Source organism: Zonotrichia albicollis, chromosome 5 (assembly GCF_047830755.1).
Source record: "Zonotrichia albicollis isolate bZonAlb1 chromosome 5, bZonAlb1.hap1, whole genome shotgun sequence".
Classification (NCBI taxonomy): Eukaryota; Metazoa; Chordata; class Aves; order Passeriformes; family Passerellidae; genus Zonotrichia; species Zonotrichia albicollis.
The window spans coordinates 46,910,488-46,929,618 of record NC_133823.1 but is presented as its reverse complement, the minus strand read 5'-3'; the positions used below and the strand labels follow the sequence as shown (position 1 = coordinate 46,929,618).

Sequence of the window (19,131 nt, the reverse complement as noted above, 5' to 3'; positions counted from 1 at the left end):
CACTGAATAGATGGCTGTGCTTTTAAAGAACCTTCTTTTCAGCAATAAAAACCCATATACAGTACTCTAATATACATATGGCAAAATAAACAATTAATGATTTGTTTTAAAAAATTTTTAAGACTATTTTATGTGTGCGGAAAAGACACCAATTAAGATGCTATAAACACATATGCACTAATGAAAGCCACATGTAATTTCATCAAATACCTATTTCTTGGTTACTTTTGTTTGTTGGAACCATAGCCTACATTTACATCCACATATGCAAAATTATTTCTCTTGTCCACTTACAATCTCAAGAAAGACAAACAGCTTTTTAATTAAAACCCCCACAGACTTCAAAATCAGGATAAATTAATTGTTTTCAAGGATTCAAATCAGTCAGCTAACTTATTAGCTGACAACAACAAATCGGATAAAATATTAGGAAATACTTCCCCTATTATTAAAGCATTATTTTATAAAAGAAAATTCTGTAAATCAATACTGAAGCTAACACATTTGCATTTCATAAGATAAGCCAACCACAGCCTAATTATTTTATAAATTTTGGGTGCAATCCAAAGATTAAGTACATAAAGCTTTTGCATTAGACTGCATTAATTTATCATTATAATGATTATATACGTTGTGTGTGCATAATACATGTTTGGAAGCACAATAAGCACATAATTGCATACTAATTTCCAATATCCTTTCTTTAATATTATATTTACCTTTAAAATAAAGCAATAAATACAGAATTTTTATTTTCCTAGTAGAACACTTATTAAATCTACAGTTCTGCACTCTTAATAAAACAAAACTTTTTAACAAAACATTTAACAAAAATTTTACTGACTGTCCAAATCTACACTGTAACCCACCTTCAGCTTGAACTCCAGCTGTGGCATGACAGACAGCAGTAAGTGAGGATCTATGGCAAAAAGCTCTTGTATCAAGTCAAACACATGTTCTGATAAGTCACTTACTGAAGACTTTCCCAGTACCAGAACCTGGTTAAAAAACTAAAATACAAACAATATTATGTAGTATATTTTCCTTCATTAATGCCAAAATTATTTTTAAAAATTCTTTTAATGTAGTATCATTAATGGTTTTATACTTATGGAAGGCATTCAAAGCACAATTTCTTCACTACATCAAAGCATTTCACCCTTACAATTTTGGCTCAAGGAAATTAAAAACATCCTTCCCAGTTCAGCTTTATTAACTCTATCAAGGGAGTTTAATATATGACAATTTGATAATTTCAAATCTCAGTAACTATCTCACAAGCAAAATTAACAAGTAATAAAAGACTTGTTAACTTAAAATGCATATTCACCCGGTAGAACACTGAACAAAAAAAACCCAGTGCTTTTAAAAAAATTTCTTATAACTGAAGCCCAATCCAACTGAAGATCATCAAATACTGAAAATAAAGGTCCTCTGCTTCAAATCTGTTCTAAAGAATGTCAGATGTCTTTATATTATGTCTTGCAATATTTGATGGCTAATGTATCAAGGTCATTAGTGATCTAACAGAAACAAACCAAAGTAGCCTAAATTATGAATTATTTATTTTTGGATTTATATAAAGTATATTAAAATTTAATACTTCCTATTAGATATTGTGTGTTAATATTATCTCAGCAGTGCAAATGTGATAGCAAAAAAAGCTATTACACACTTAAAAAAGAAAGTAAGGAGAATGATATTAACTCAACTCAAGGTTACTTCATGTACTACCCTGCTTTCATATATGACTAATTACAAAGCTTAAAAAAACCAGGGGAATGTGGTAACTGTTAGTCAGACACCTTGAGCTTTTAAATACTTATTGAATAATCTTTTATGAATCTGCCTAATTCCCTTTTAAATTACTCTGAATTTTATTAATTCTATTGGCTTCAGCACCAAGGAAAGGCAACAGAATGGATCAGAACACATTGATCAAAGCCTGCAGTAGCTGTATTAATGTGCAGAACATACAACACTTATATTCAACAAGAAGGAATTGTAATTTGAAGGAAGCCTTGTAAAAAGCATAATTCTTTCACTCTTCATGACTACAAGTCATAGCAAGTTTAGGAGGGGAAAGAAAATCTAGCAAAGAGCTGGTAGGCTGAAACACTTCATCCTGAAGCTTGGTATGAAATAAGGCTGCCTGGTTGCTGGACATGTGAACTATTCATAACTCCTTTTGTTGTAACAGAATTTTTAGTGGTCAGCTATTTTCACAGCCTAGATTTAGGCTTAACATTAGAATGAGATGGATAAAAATTAATTTCCTCTTCACTTATTTGAAATACTCCACACACTTTACAACCAAGCCAACAATATCCTATTTGGAAAACTGCAGTAGCTTCTACAAACAATATTTAAAAGAATAAAAATGCCCATAAAATCTGCAATAAATGAAGACAGTAACAAGAACACTTATTACTTGAAGATAACATGGATTAATTTACATACATTGGCAATACATGGTTCAATGGTCTGGACCGTCCTTTTCAACAGGACTTTTGCAAGATCAAACGCTTGTTTGTTAAGGTTCTGAAATAAAGAAAATATAATAAAATTTTACAGAGTTTTCACATACAGTAGCAGATTTTGAAGAAACATTATCATTCCTGAATACTCTGAAAATGAACGTGCACCAAATCTGGCACTGAAGAATGAATGAATTTAAATTAATATTTAAATGTGGTTTTGTCTGCCCCTCACATACTCATTAAAGATACACTCTGTAGCAAGTTCAGCCTTGTCTGGAGAGTAAAACTGGGCACTGACTTCTCCACAAATTGCATATGCTCTGAGACAGCCCACAATGAGACTACACAAAGCACCTACACTTGGGAAGGGTTAGCTGTTAATTACCAAGTAAGCATTTGATTGTAACATGACAAATCTGAACACTGATATATTGCTCTTGAGCAAGAAAAAGAATATCTGAAAAATTTTTCTGCCCAAGTCTGTACAAATCCCATATAGTCTAAGGATTAATGCAGCTTGGATGGGAAAAATGATATGGATGAGCTGATTGCCCTGAAAACTACAAATCACTGCAGACAAAATGCAGGTAAAGCCTAGGGATGACTGATTCTTGGAAATATGGTATTTGGCAAATCTACACTGAGAACAACTCCCTCATGTTCCTTTAATTAATGACAAAGACAGTTCATCAACAGATAGTGAAGAGAAACAAGGTGGCCAAAGGCTCAAACAAGTATTTCTTCAGTCACCAAAGCACCAAACTGATGTCTCGTTATAGAAGACAGACATATTTGTATGAATTCTTCTCAAAGAATATCCCAAGACTTTCTTCCCAAACCCAGCCATGATTAAAACCTTGTTGACTGGTATGCAGGTATAAAACTGAAGGACTGTGAATCTCAAACTTTAAAATACATTTTCTACGGAACTTCAATTCAGATTCTTCCACACAACCAAACCAACAACCCAAATGCACACACAAACACAGAACACCACAATAACGAAGAACCAAACACCAAAACAGCCTAGAAAAGTAATATAACAAAACAAATCAACTACTTCAACTATTAGGAGAAAAGCAACCCTGTCTGGATAACCCATGCTGTAGAACATACAGAAGAAAATATAGATTTTTAACACCTGAAAATGTTTTTAAGGAATAACTTATGTAAGATTGGGAAGAAAAATTCTCACTGAATAGCACTACTTTTAAAGTTAATATAAAGAACTACAGTTTGAGGCCACAGGTCAAAATGTGAGCAATATTATGACATGCTACTGCTACTGAAAACCTGAATTTACTAGATGAGTCACATTAGCACACACAGAGAACAATGCACACCACACCATCACTTTACTAAGAACAGATGTACAAATTAATACAATCTAGATTCAGAGGCAGACTGTTTATCATGTCTGATTATAAAAACACCACCTCAGACTGCATTATCCAAACCACATTATTTCAGTTTCTTTACAATGACAAACTTCCATCTAGTCTTGCCAGACTGATATTTTTCTTATGTCACAGCAGAGAATGACTGGTAATTTGACTGCTCTGCACAGACCCAGAAGTATTGCTATTGCATGCATTCTACAAGAAAATCAACTGTGCTCTTAAGGCTACAGTGCTTCGGATTTACATATCTAAAGGCAAGCAATATAATCACAGAATTTTCTTGCAGATCTGTTCATGAAAGGAGAACATAGTTACAATAGTCAAACTCCCATAGGCAGCTCAGACAGAAGAACTTTCTGGTTGTTTTTTTTTTTCTTTTTTTGAACTACCGTGGTAAAGCAGTCATTTAAGTGCTGTTGTTACAGGGAACAAAGAAAGTAACAGACTGACATACTGACCAAATTACAATACTGAGCACTGCCTACAGGACATTTTTTGCTCAGTCATGACCAAGAGCCAGTAAGAATGGCACCAATCCTCTAAGTGACATTAAATATGCATTACAACCCAATATTTACACCAAGTTTGTCTCTCTCTCTATCAGAGCCTCACTTGACAATTTTCTTCATTAGGCAAAACTATAACAACATTAATGTTAAAGGATCATATCCACTTTACTTTATTGTGACTACTAAATCAAGTAGTCACAACACAATGTTAAGCTGTACAAGGTTTTACTGGGCCTTTACCAGTAAAGCCCATCATTGTTAACAGCATTATCTCAGATGCCCACCCTGTACTTCCACTCCTTCTATCTACTTGCCTCTAATTTATTAGATGTAACTTACAAAGAACAGTGTATTTTCACAAGGACTCTTGTTAGAAGAGGCTCTCTGTGTTAGCAGTTTCAGTAAGACATTATCTCATTGCTGTCAATAAAAATGATTTGACAGAATGGCATTCCTGTCTCATGATTATGACAGAAGGAATGCAAACTCATCTCAGGCAACAGATACTTTTATAAGCTTGATGAGATTTCACAGGTACATGACAATGGCCATACTAATACTGATTTGATTATCTAGTCATGGATGGGCATGCCTTAATTTTTGTAATTATTTTAAATCAACAAATGAGCAAACAAATATATACTTGGCAATCAGAGTGCAGTTTATCTCCTCTTATTAATAACTGGAATAGTACTCCATACTATTTTTGGTAAGTGTTTTTTAGCAAGGGAATTTTCTTGGTCAGTGTAAGGCACCACCACCATCAGCCTGCATCTCATTTTCCTTTATTTTACAGCTAAAGGAGTTGTGTTTATTCACTTTTTAACTTTATTAAGGCATTACAGTGAAGGTACTTGAAAAGCTCAAGTGCAGTCCCAGTGATCCCCTCTTCAAGGAACATACAATTCCTCTAGGAAGGGGAGTGTTCTGTGTCACTTTGCTCCTTATAAGTGAATTAAATGAAGAAAGACAATGGAAGGGGTGGGAAGCACAACCAGGAAGGTGCAGTGAAGTCTGACTGGCAAGCTAGGGAGAACAGAAAGACACCACAGAAATCTTGGGAATATCTTTCCCCCGCCTTCCTTCTTTTAAATTCAAAAATATTTGATATCTTCTCTATTAAAAAACCCCAACATATCCAAAAAGTGAAACAACTAACTACCTACAATCCTCAAGATACAATGTTTTCCTATTTTATTTGCTTGAAAACACTTTATTTATGTTTCAGTGAGGTGGCACAATCTCTCTGTAACAAATAATCTAGACACAGCTAATCAACAGCACCAGGTAATCCCCAAATGGATGTGAGAAAATAAAACAGTCACAGCAGCTAAAGTGTATAAAGAGATAAACAACATGCAGAAGGCAGTAAGTATACTGTTATAATAACAATAATTCTATGATAACATTTTACTTGGCAGACCTTGTGTGCAGGAATGAGGTTAATCAAAATTGAGTCCAGCAGCTCCTGAGTTACTCCATCGCCTTCCATGATGATAGAACTCATCAAATCCAGCATATGCATTTGTACCTTCTGGTTGTGGCTATTACTGAAATCATAAAGAATATTTTCAATATTAAATTCTCAGACTCGGACAAATACTAACAGTATGATCAAGAAACAGCATCAAATGTGGTCCAGTTTGCTCTCCCTTACACTCTCCACATCTCAAAACTATTTTATGTGCCTTTCTTCTCTTATAGAAAGGTTCAAAATCTAGAACAATCTAGCTCTGCTTTAAGACAATCAAAATTTAAAAAAGGACAATAACAACCAATACAAAAATGTAGATAACTAATAGGAAAGAAACATACTGCTGTAATATGGACAGCAAATTTTAAAACATCTACTTTCAGACACACCCCCCTCCATAATGTCAGCAGTTCACACTCACTTGCTTTCCCAGTAGCTCCTCATTTAGGGAAATAAAGACTTCTGTTCAGACATATTTATCTGTAGACTATGCCATGATTCAGTCTACCCCCAAACCTGATGATATTTTGACAATTAATATAATGGAAATTATTCAACTTACTTGATAACTGAAAAAAGAGTCCTAAAAAGCTGAATAAAAATGTCATTGCAATCTTCCAACTCAAAGCAGATGTTGTAAGATTTGACCCAAGCTAAATTCTGAAACAAAAATGAGGATATTTAGGCTAGCACAACTTCACATTAAGTAACAGAAACATAATCATGTTAGCTATGGGTTTTTTTCTACTTAAGGAAAAATAATATACAATAGATGTAAGGACTTTGGGGAAAGAGACTGGATATTTGCTTTGCATATAAAGAGCTCCTAACACAGGGGCAGCAAGATATATCCAGAAAACTCTAAATACAGAATGATCTGATTTCTTAAGTATGAAAGCCAATTGACAGAACTTGTTAATATAATAAGACCTTATTTTTTCTTCATGCTATGAAACAATACAATTTTAAACATCATGTTTTAAACATCAAGTATCATGTTTACAAATGACATACTATTTCTAAAAGCACATTGAACCCCACCCCTGTGTTCTTGTCAAAAGTATGGTTTTGCAATGTTTTTAAAGCAAAACTCTTACATTCCTCCTCCCGTCACCAATATAGGCACATTGGCATTTTAATCAGCATTTGAGATTTTTCTCTCTTGATAAAAAACCCCAATGCATGGAATTGTAAGATAAAGGCTAAATTTCAATATATACCAAATGTTCAGACAATTGGTCCTCCACTACAGATTAACAAATTTATTAAACACAAACAGCACTATAAGTACTAAAATACACAATTCACTGAACTTTAATGAGACTGGTGTGATTTACAGAATAGAGGAAATTTGCCAGGCATACTGTCACATGAGGAGAACAACTTCTTTTACACTTCTTAGGTTTACAGATCTAATACCATCTACTGAAAGTTATAAGTATTGTGTTACCTCTAACAAGTAAAAGTATCTGTTAAATTGAGGGCTCTTCGTGTCCTCCAAGCCTTTTAATTGTCTTGTAATAAACAAGAATATGTCCTGTCAAAAAACAAAGTTTGATTCAGCAGAAGATGAAAATACAATCCTTTAGTAGTGACATCTATCCACATTTTCAAATTCATAATGTGAGAACATCAAATTGTCTTTTTTAGGCATTGACAGAAAGCTATCACCAACACAGATACTGCCCATCTAGCATTCCTTTATACATCTCTGGCCCTTAAGTATTACACTGACTTACAGGATTAAAGCAATTTCTCTTTAATAAAACTAAAAATCAGTATACATGGGAATAAAAACATTTTTCTGTTAATTTTTGGGGGTTTTTGTTGGCAGGGGGGAGACTGGTTTGTTTGGGTTTGGTTGTTTTTTTTTTTTAAGGGGGCAATTTATATTTTCTTCAATAAGAATAAGAGAAAAGCCTTTACCTTATGAGGCATTTTTACCTTAAGTTTGTCATGGGAAGTATATGGAGCTTCAGGAGCATAGATACGAAAGATATCAGCCAAGCAACATGCTACAAGGAGGCGCACATCTTTATTGGGATTCCTGAGGAAGAATTCAGATGCAAGGTGCAAGGCTAATGGGAGATACTGCTGCTTCTCATCTTCTGAGTCCTGGTCCATATCCATGAAGGTTTTCACCACCATCTGAAAAACATCAGAAAAAAAAAAACTGAGTTCTTTCTGCTTTTATTTCTTATACTAAACAAAACTTTTTACAAGGATGCAGGGCTATCAATACATCTTCTGGTGAATAATCACAATTAGTACTTGAATTTTTCTGTTAGGACAAATATCAGAAAAAGGGAAGTGTTAACCTGATACTTAGAGGTTTATTGAACTCAATAATTTAGATTAAAACATGTTTGGATTAACCATGTTGCAGTTCTGCTTATTTTGTCGATGCTGGCCTGAGGTCCAGCACAGAAAGTGCTGTGCACAGATGAGGTTGGAGATGGCAGCATCCCCTCCCCAAGCAGTTCCACTGCAATTCCAAGTGAGGACTCACCTCAGTATGAATGGTGTGGGGGCTGTAATCATCTGGCTAACACATGGCTACAGCACACTGCAGCTGCCTTAGAGCTGTGCCAGGACCAGGGCAGCCTAAGAGGCCACTCAACACTCTGCCTCTACTGAGGCACAGATCCCACAAAGTACTTTACATATGCACAATCTTTCTATCTAGTTTAAACAAACTAGATACTGGATAATTTAATCCCTCATGTAAAATAAGTCTTAACACTGCAGATCTCTCTTTCTGCATATTTAGAGCTGCATCTTTAGACTTATTAACATAATGTAATAAATTACCACATGGTTTCCTTGTTTCTTCTAGCACAGCTAAGAACTACTAATTCCTATGAAATGCCACCAAATTAGTTTATTTTTAATTATTATACAACTCCGGTTAATTGAAACTTCTCAACATAATGATTTGGCAAAACTGAAAGTAAGCATTTAGTTTGAAGTAATAAAAAATTGCAGATTTTAATTTTAGAATAGTGTTTGTTAAAACATGAAGATGACTTCAAGGATGTCAGCACAGAACAGGCAGACATGCTAGAGACTCTAAGAATGACCTTAGTGAAATCAGTCTTTGTGTTCCATTCCTCCATGTCACTTGAGCACCATTAAGAGTTAAAACTGAAGGACAGCCACACTGTATACCAACAGGATTTGGTATGCCCACTACAGACACAGTATACACAGTGCACAAAATGAGGAGATACCAGAGAGAACAAAGAATGAGAAATCTTGATGGGTCAAATTTACCTCTAAAATAATAATAGTAAAACACAAAAGAAGACTGAGCTCACACAGCTAATAAATACATCCCTTACTCTAACCAGAATTTTTTTGTTATGGTGTCATTCAAATGATTCTAGGGTTGCTTCTCCATTATTAAGCACATCCATGCTTCCAACATGAAAGTGCTATGTTCCAACTTTCTCTCCTTCCTGAGTTCTGAAATACAGTTTTAAATTCAGATCTTATAAATTAAAATAAATGTTTGACAGCAATCTCTCCTACAGTACATCACTTTAAAATCCTCCTCCCTTTCCAGAAATGTACAAGTATAATTTGCCACAATTTGCCACAAAGACTAAAAAGAGGAGATAGGAGAAGAGAAAAACCCTACACAACAATAAATAGAAAAAAAGAGAATCTTAAATCTACAGCCCAGAAAAGCACAAATTCTACCTTATTGGTCTGTTTCCTTACAAATATTCTTAAGCTATGTTTTAAAGCCCTAGCTGAAAGCACAAAACCATTCTTGTACTGACAACTCAGGTCTGCCTGCTACAGGGCCTTTTGTTGCTGTGTCCTGGGGTGCATCAGGCACAGCATCACCAGCTGGTCAAGGGAGGGGATTGTCCTGCTCTGCACTCGGGTAGCCTCCACTGGAGTCCTGGATATAGCCAGAAATTGATCTGCTAAAATCATCTGCTAATGAAACTGAAAACCTAAAATAAACTCTACAGATACAAAAGGCTAAAGTCCAAATAATTTAATGTTTTGAATGCCCAAACTGGGAACCACTCATTAACACGCTAAAACAAAAAATGTGATGAAATTGTAACAGGAATTGACTACTTTTTCAGACTATAGTAGTGCTGTCTGATGTCTGGCTATACAGTTGAAACTATTTTGAACACTAACACTCATTTATATAAAAAGCGTACAGACTTAGCAGCTTTCACAACAAAAAATCTGTTACTGTACTCTGTGCAAAAAGCAAGAGATGGAAAAATATTCTTTAATAATAATAATGTAGCATCATCCATTCCTTTCCAAACAATTAAGCAGTCAATTAAAACACTAATTCTAGCAAATGCAAACAGAATACAGCTATGCACATTTATGATTAAATTAATTCTGCATCACTTTTGATTGAATGCATCTCCATGAAGTTGTCACATACTAGCACTTTAGTTAGCTTGAAAAAAATAAAGTATTAGAACTATTCTGGAAATTGACATTCTTGTCACTTTGACCACAGTACCCTGAAATTCTAATCATCAGAGCAAAATTTTGCTCTCCAGGCTCTGCAAACTAGTAAGTGAAATGACAGGATTGTAACGCTGAAGCAATGCAAATGTCTTCATTCAAACTTGCAAGAACAGCTAAATGAGGACTGCCAAAGTCACTCTCAGCATGTCAGGAACACACTGGAAAGTTAAAGCTTCCAGGAATGTGTTCATCTGATTCTATCAGCCATGCAGTGTGCAAGCCAGTCTAGGTTATCCTTTCACCCACTGGAGAGAAATCCACAGCCCGTGAGTTCAAGCACAGATGTCTGATGACATCTGCAGATGCTGGCTCAGTTTTGCCCTGAACCCTGCAGCAGCCATGAAAGCGGCTCTGTGTGACCTGAGGCCTGAAAGGAGGCCAGATGAACAATTCCTGCAGCTTCTCGTGGGACTGTCAGCCTTTGTGCCGCACTGAAACACCCAGGGCTGCCCAAGGGCTGCTCACACACTGCCCACATCTCACATGCAGCTCCCAAAGCCCAAAGCAGCATGGTAGCTTGCCCTGGTGTGACTCAGCTGGGGCTCTTGTGCAAGAGCTATGCCTCAGACAGGAGTATTAACTTTTGCTGTTCCATCTGCAGGATTTAGGAAAATGAATTGTTGGATCAGGAAGCCCTTCTACTGCTGAAAGACAGTGATGATTCCAGCAATACAGGGGAGAGAGGTATATAAACACCAAGAGAGGACAGGGTAATCAAAGCAGCAGACATACTGAAAAGCCCCAACCCAGCAGCTGCAGAGAAGCAGGCAGATCCAGAAAAGCCTCGCTGCAGTTGGCAGGACAAGCACAAACCTCCAAGCCAGTCACAGCAGGGGGAAGGCATGTACATGTTGCATTTGTTTTACTGTTCTTACACCAGCTTGTTCACAGGGCTCCAAAGCACTAACATTTAACAACTCTTGGCTTGTAAAAAGACCAAGGAAAAATACTCAGTATTTAAAAAATCCCTTTGCAATCACTGAAAGAAGAAATTCAACCATTTAGAGAATTTGATACCATATGTTGTAACTGGGATGGTACTGTAAATTAACTTTAGTACTAGGATTAAATACAAAAGATATTTGAAAGCAAAACTTATCCAAATGGATGTGAATCCAGATGAGACTTCAAGAGCTGGGACAATTCAAGGAGAGATGCCAAGAAAAGGCTGAAATCACAGCAGACTCAAATAATGCAACTGTCATCAGAGTGTTTTTACATCTTTCCTCACACAATTTAACCAGTACTATAGGTGATTCTTGCCATTAACTATTAACAATAAATTATATTTTTATCTCAGATCTCACAGTAAAACACAGCAAAATGTTTCACAGACATGTGTCTCTGAAAATAAATACTTCTATGCAGTGCAGATTTAGGATGAGAAGCCTTCATCAGCCCCAGATGCAGCTCTATCTGTCAGCCAGAAGCATCAAACAAATAAGAAAAAGGAGACACTAAAGTGTGAAGAAAAAGAAAAGAAAAACACTCAAATCAGGAGGACCATCCAAAATCTTTAAATTCCTGACAAATGAAATCACAAATGCAGTACCACATATCTCGTTGGCTTTTCTTTAAACAACAAACAAGCAAAATAATCCCAAACAACAAACTATATACATACACCTCACCAGCACCTAAGCTAATGCTGGAATAAGGGAGACACCAAGTAAGCAGAAAGCACCAAATACTGATGTAACCATCTAGAAAGGACTTCTTGCCAATACATCCAATAGGCTGGCGTCAACAGAATTTTATAATACAAACCAAACCTGGGACAGGTAAATAAACCCAGAAGTTGAGAAAAACAGGATAACACATAAAAAGACATTACTTTGATAACCCTCATCTCCAAACAGCTCATGCCTTTAATAAAGATAATCAACACCTTACACAAGACTTAGTCTGAGTGTCAAGAACAGCATCACATTGAGCCACACAGAAATTGAGAAGCTTAAAAGAGAAGAAAATTTTGCTACCATTGTCTCCTTAGCCCCATCCTAAAGTGATAAACTGAAAGAATCTTTTGGAACCAAATGCATTGATTGGTGGAGAATGCTGTTATAACTGTCCCAATTACCATCAAAAACTGTGGTATGACAAGTTGGAATTGATGGTGATGACACAGTTACAGAATGGTAATAGGACAGGATACTATATGAGAAGAGGAGAAATACCAAAAAATCACCATTGGTAAATTGTTACATGCTTAGTGCTTAAATTCAAGACCACATTAAGCTGCCTTATCTGCTGTAAACATAGAAAAGAAAGACGGATATTAAGTAAGTAGTTATAAAGAATTTATGAGCCAACTGCAGGCCATGTACACAAAAACAATGCAAATGCAATTGCAGGATGACAAAAGGAAAGGAAAATAACCAGCAATACAACTCATGAAATGCTAAAAATACTAAATGCTGACTGGAAGCACATTACTTAGTCCTGATTATCCTCACTAATTAAAAAAAAAATTAAAATGACACAGGTACAGAATGTATTTGCCAAAGGAGTCTCAAATGCCTTTTCTTGTAAGGAGACATTTACCAGACTGTGCTAATTAAAAACAACAGCTGAAAACCTCTCTTTGGAGCCAGTACTGTTTAGTATCTTTATCAATGATCTGGACTAAGGGATTGAGCGCACTCTCAGGACATTCACAGATGACACTGAGTGGCTTGGGGGTGTTGATCTTCTCGAGGACACAGAGGCTCTGCAGGACCTGGACAGGACAAACTGGTGGGCCAAGGCCAGCACTGTGGGGTTCAACAAGGCCTCTGCCAGGTCCTGCACTGGGGTCACAACAAGCCCAGGCAGTGCTCCAGGCTGGGGCAGAGTGGCTGGAAAAGGAGCTGGGAGTGCTGGTCCACAGGCAGCTGAGCATGAGCCAGTGAGTGCCCAGGTGGCCAAGGAGCCAATGGCATCCTGGCCTGTGTCAGCAACAGTGTGGCCAGCAGGACCAGGGCAGTGACTGTCCTGCTATATTCGGCACTGGGGAAGCCACACCCTGAATCCTGTTTCCAATTCTGGGCCCCTCAGTTCAGGGAAGATTTTAAAGTGCTGGAGCAAGTCCAGAGAAGGGCAATGTCCCATTTTCACTACAAATTCTTTAATCTATACTCTCTGACAGGAAATTTAACTGGCTTTGGATAACCTGTGGAAGGGAAAAAAGAAAATGAAAAGTTGGACAAAAGATGATATAAAGCATATACACTCTGAGGGGCAAAGACTATTTGCTTTCTTCTTTATATATCCTGCTCACAACCTGAAGCCAATGAACAGAGTCTCCAGATGTGATGACAAATGTATCATATGAGATGCAAAGTTGATGCAGGAACAGCTGGCAGCCACAGTGACACCCCCTGATTGGGCAAACAGTTTAACTGGCTGTTCCTCCCCTGGGGACTGACCTACACCAGGCTTTTCTTTGGAGTTCTGGCCAACTGACCAATCACAAGCAAAGAAGTCACAAATTGCTAATTTACCACTATTTTCTCATTGGTGAAACAGCATCTTCTGTACTATTTTACTTACATCAAGCAAGTCCACTATTTTCCAAAATCCTAGCTATTAAATTGATCTGACATGTGAAAAAGCAGAAAGATTGATAACTGCCTGTAATAAAAACAGTATACAGAGCAGATAGTTCATGGATTACTTGAAGTAACTTCCTTGATACACATTTTTAAGTAACTACAAAATGAATTCCAATATCACACAAACAGGACAAGAACTGTAACCAAATTGGGAGAGGGACTGTACAATTACCCGCATATCTCTGTAATCAGCACACAGCACAATTCCAGTTCTGTTGTAAAGCTGTAAGATTCCTCATACTAACATGAGTGTGGAACAGAAGGGGGAAAACAAGTCAAAATGAGAAAAATCAGATGCCTTAATTCAAAACACTTTTCATGGCACAAATTAGAACATGACTTTTAAACTGTGCTTCAATATTTCGCTCTGCAAAAATCAGTCATGTATTGATAATCAATCAGATTGACATTTTGGTTACAGCAATTCATGTGGACTGCTGCAAGGCAAAGTTCCAATAAAGTATACTTCCCAAGAATGCAGTGGTGCAAAAGCAAGTACAACTCTGTCCTTCCTTCCCAGCTGAAGATAATCCCAATGCTGTTACCATTGCACGTAATAAATCCTCTACTCTTTGGCCATGAACAAGCCCATGGGAAAAATCTGGAAAAATCAGATTTATGATGTGCAAAGAAAATACTACATGCCTTTTCTTATCTCCACAACCTTGGCAAAATACATTTTGCTCAGAACTGAGTATTTTAGAAAATATCACTGATTTTAAATTTTTACTAAAGTAGGATTTGGAAGATTCAAAACCATTTTTTGTAGACCCTCAGTTCCTTCACCACTGTTATAGGTAACTACATGCAACAGTAATGTGCTTTTTCCTCCAAGTAAACGCACTTTAAACCCAAGTCAAGTTTTTTTTTGTACATTTAACCAGGTCCCATTATGCTTTGTGTAAAACAACCTGCAAGCTCATTTGCATTCACAATATTGCAACAATATGGAATCTTTATAATCTGTCATTTCTTTTGAAATTATGACTATTTGAGTGATCACATGCAACCAAAACCATAGCTATCTGGAGACAGGTTTGAACTTTGTACTGCTAAGTCTTGGCAAGCAGGTCTGAATTTCTGTCTGGTTTTGGCTCCACGTGACACAGAGATCCCGTTTAACCACCTGCAGCCACCATCTCCTTCTCCCTTTCCTATTACTCACCCTGCCCTGCTTCTGCCCCTGCAGTGCCAGCACACTTGCTGAACAACTCCATGACTGAATTTAATTTACTGATGTGTCCAAAAAGCCTCTTGGGAAAAGGCCCAGATAGTTTTCTGACAGGCAGAGTTAAATTCTAGACACATCTTCCCATTCCAGAACCAGCAGACAGAAGGTAATTGGACTTCAATGGCCAAGACCAGGAAGGGAAGAACTTAAGCCTTTCCAGTGCATAAACTCTTAACAAACAACCCAAGAGAGGCACAAATTCTTAACCTTACTACTGGCAAGCTCAGGAAGCTTGAAATGGGCAGCTATAGATAGCCAAATTCTACTAGATCCCCTGAAAATTTACCTTTACTTCTGTCTAGTAAAAACTGACATAAGATGTGATCATGGATCATTTGCAACTGAAGGGCACAGAAATGTGTTGCTACAGTAATTTTCAGAACTTGGATCCAATGTATCAATGAACCTTTTCATTTTAATTTAATAATCTCTTTCTTGGGGTTATATCATGACCTGAGGCAGCAGAGGTTTCCAATTTACTTTTTCAGGCCATCACTTTCTTTGCCTTCCAGGTTCTTATTATTCTCCTCATATCCTCATCTCACACCTTTGGAGGCAAAGGTTCACTACAACTCCAGTACTGCACAGAGTACAATCCCACAGTATGCAAACGAGCACAGGGATCTGATTCATAGAAGGGAAGCATAAGACAGTACTCACTGTCTGGCTCCTTACCCAGCACTAAAATCCATAAGGATTTTCAACAGAAGCTGTTCAGTCAAAGATTTCATTGAACAGCCTCAACTGATGCATCAGAATTCCCTTATTTAGTCCTTTACAACTCCATGAAGTCATAGTTTTATTTTCTCTCATTATTCCTTACCATGCTTTCATCAACATTAAACCTAAAAGCTCCCACTGGATCAATTCCACTCAAATTATCTAACTTAATACACATTCTCCTTGGCTGTGATGAACAGAACCAACTCATCTCTTCACATTTCCCAAACAGCTAAAAGGTTTTCAAGTGTGCAAAGTACTACCTGACATTAGGTCATGGTATGGTTTGTCACCAACAAAAATTATTTCTTGGTATTTTTTATTTACAAGCAGCTTTGGATGCATGACAACACTTGGCTACTCAATCCAAGACCTTTTAAAATTATTTCAATGCAAGAAACATTAACAAATATTAGTTTGTCTGCATCATATTGCAATCCCTAAGGTATTTTGTTATCCCAGTTTTAAATTGATACACACAATTTTTCTATGACACAAACTACAGTCACAATCAAATCACATATTTTAACCATGCATGCATATTCTTCTCAAATAGTGAAAGGAGTGCTCATATTTATCAGCACATTATGTTTTCATACTCACACTACTCCCCATTTCTTACACATCTATGACTTTAGTGTGGTGTCACAGCACCAATTTTAATTTTTTTTTTTAAGTGATTCAGTCCTCAGCAGTAGCTAGTCTTTATTACTGGAAAGATTTGTAATGGTATTCTTTGCATTTTTCCTGCCAAATACTAATAATTGTTTAAATACCCTAAGAAGATTGCCAAAGTCACCTAAATTCTCAGAAACTTTGCTTCCACGTACATTGGTACATAATGAAAGGGTTTTGCAGAGGGACTAAAAAGAGCCTATTTTTTAAATGTCCTAATGATAAGTCAAGACATCATCAGTTAGAAGCATTTCCTTAAAAAGTCCACTTCCCCTAGCTATAATGGCAAGTATACATGGCTGGGGCAAAACCAAAAAATTCTTCAAACCTTATTCCCCATGGCCAAGGAGTTTCATTTCCATATGAAGTTACACAAATACTTTGATAATAGCCTCCAGATGTGAGAGAGAGGATTCTTCATAACCAGCTCAATGCTGTGTGCTAATTCCTTTCCTCTTCCAAAGAGAAGGTGGTGCTAGGCACAACAGCAGCATTTGCATTTCTATGTGAATTTACTCTAAGGACTCACTTTGAAGTGATTATTTAAGATCAATTCTTACAACCCAGTCATGTGTTAGGGCTTCACATTAAATACACATAGAGAGCTATGCTGCCAACAATACTGATGTTGTAAAGACTCTGTCTATATCTATTTCTACAGTACGGTGCAGGTGCATCCCACAGTACATCCTACACTCTCCTGACTGTCAACCAGAAGCAGGACATATATAAAGAGTTTTTTCCTGCTTGTGTTTTGTAGTAGGGTGTTCCTGGCTGGGTGCCAGAAACCCACCAAAGCCTCTCTATCACTCCCCTCCACAGGTGGACAGGGGAGAGAAAATATAACAAAGGGTTCATGAGTTGAGATATGGACAGAGAGAGATCACTCACCAAATACTGTCACAGGCAAAACAGGCTCAAATTAGAAATACTGCATTTATTACTAACAAAATCAGAGCAAGATAATGAGAAGTAAAACATTAAAAGCACGTTCCTTCCTATCCCTCTCTCCTTCCCACCTCTACCTCCTCCCCCAGCAGCAGAGAGAGACAGGGAAGGGGGATTATGGTCAAGTTTGTCACATGTTGCTTCTCAGGAGAAGAGTTCCCCTGCTCCAACCTGGGGTCTCTCCCACAGGAGACAGTTCTCCAAGAACTCTCCCAACAGGAGTCCATCTCACAGGCAACAGTCCTCCACAAACTGCTCCAAAACATCACCCTTCTACGGGTTGCAGTCCTTCAAGGACACATTGTTCCAGTGTGGGTCCCCAAGGGTTCACAAGCCCTACCAGCAAACCTGATCTGGCATGGGCTCCTCTCTCCATGGCTCTGCAGATCCCTGCCAGGACCCTGCTCCAGACAGGCCTCCCACAGCTCACAGCCTCCCCTCTGCAGTGTGGGTCCCCTCCACAGGCTGCAGATGGAGCTCAGCACCTCCATGGTCCTCTGCAGGCTGCAGGGGCACAGCTGCTTCACACGGTCTTTGACACAGGCTGCAGGAGAATCCCTGCACCTCTGTGCTCCTCCATGGGCTGCAGGTCACAGCTGTTTGCCCACGGGCTGCACCATAAGCTGCAGGGGAATCCCAGCTCCAATGCCTGCAGCACCTCCTCTGCCACCTTCCTCACTAACCTGGGTGTCTGCAGAGCTGTTCCTCTCATATACTCTCACCCCTCTCTTTCTCTGGCTTCCATCAATACAAGTAACTTTTTCCTAAATCTGCTACCACAGAGGCATTACCACCATTTCTATTTGGCCCAGCCCTGGCCAGCAGCACATCCATCTTTGGAGCCACCAGGGACTGGCTCTGCCAGACATGGAGGAAGCTTCTGGCAGCTTCTCACAAAGCCACCCCTACAGCCCATCCCCACTATGAAAGGCTGGCCATGCAAACACAATACATGCTTCAACACAATCAATACATGAGACCAAAAAAAAGTTTCTTCCAAGAAAAGTGTTTTTCTTTCAGCAGTCTTGTAAATAAACTGTGGTGAGCTGAGTATCTCCCAAAGCAGAAAATTATGTGAACTATTTGTATGTTGAACTTTAACTGATTGCACAGTTTATTTCTTTTAAAAGAAAAATCTTTTATCTGTGACAGTAAGAGAAGACATAAATTAGAATTTCTTTCATGCAACTGGTTGAATGGTCAGCAATTGCACATAATGCCATCATACACAGTACCAGAACAATGGTACCATGGGTCAACAAGAAAATACTCTTTAGATATGACATGAATTTTCTGGTTTGTTTAGGAGCCAGATTCCATTGTGCCTTAGAATTGAAAATCAGGGGGCAAATCAGGTGAGAACCTAGCATGACCCATATCTAGTGACAAAACTTCACTGAAGAATTTTGTCTCATCATCTACTGGAGTCATACATAGCACAACACTGTCACATTAATGACAATTATACAGAATGCAGAAACTGAGTTTCCATTCCCAATGCAAAAGGCAGGGCAAAAATCAGAACGGTAAAACTGTAAAAATCTTTAATCTTTCACAATCAAAACTTATACTACACAACAGCAGCAACA

General features: G+C 37.6%; 1 protein-coding gene across 2 annotated transcripts in view; it reads right to left on the bottom strand.

The window, feature by feature from the left end:
• PDS5A (PDS5 cohesin associated factor A) overlaps window positions 1–19,131 on the bottom strand; it is a 77,257-nt gene that overhangs the window by 39,265 nt on the left and 18,861 nt on the right. For both annotated transcript variants that reach the window (XM_074541587.1, XM_005490517.2), the window contains exons 3-8: window positions 7,808–8,011; window positions 7,314–7,400; window positions 6,426–6,523; window positions 5,813–5,939; window positions 2,461–2,541; window positions 870–1,010 (exon numbers count right to left, since the gene is read on the bottom strand). In XM_074541587.1, coding sequence (XP_074397688.1) covers window positions 870–1,010; window positions 2,461–2,541; window positions 5,813–5,939; window positions 6,426–6,523; window positions 7,314–7,400; window positions 7,808–8,011 — 738 coding nt within the window. The remainder of the gene's footprint in view (window positions 1–869; window positions 1,011–2,460; window positions 2,542–5,812; window positions 5,940–6,425; window positions 6,524–7,313; window positions 7,401–7,807; window positions 8,012–19,131) is intronic.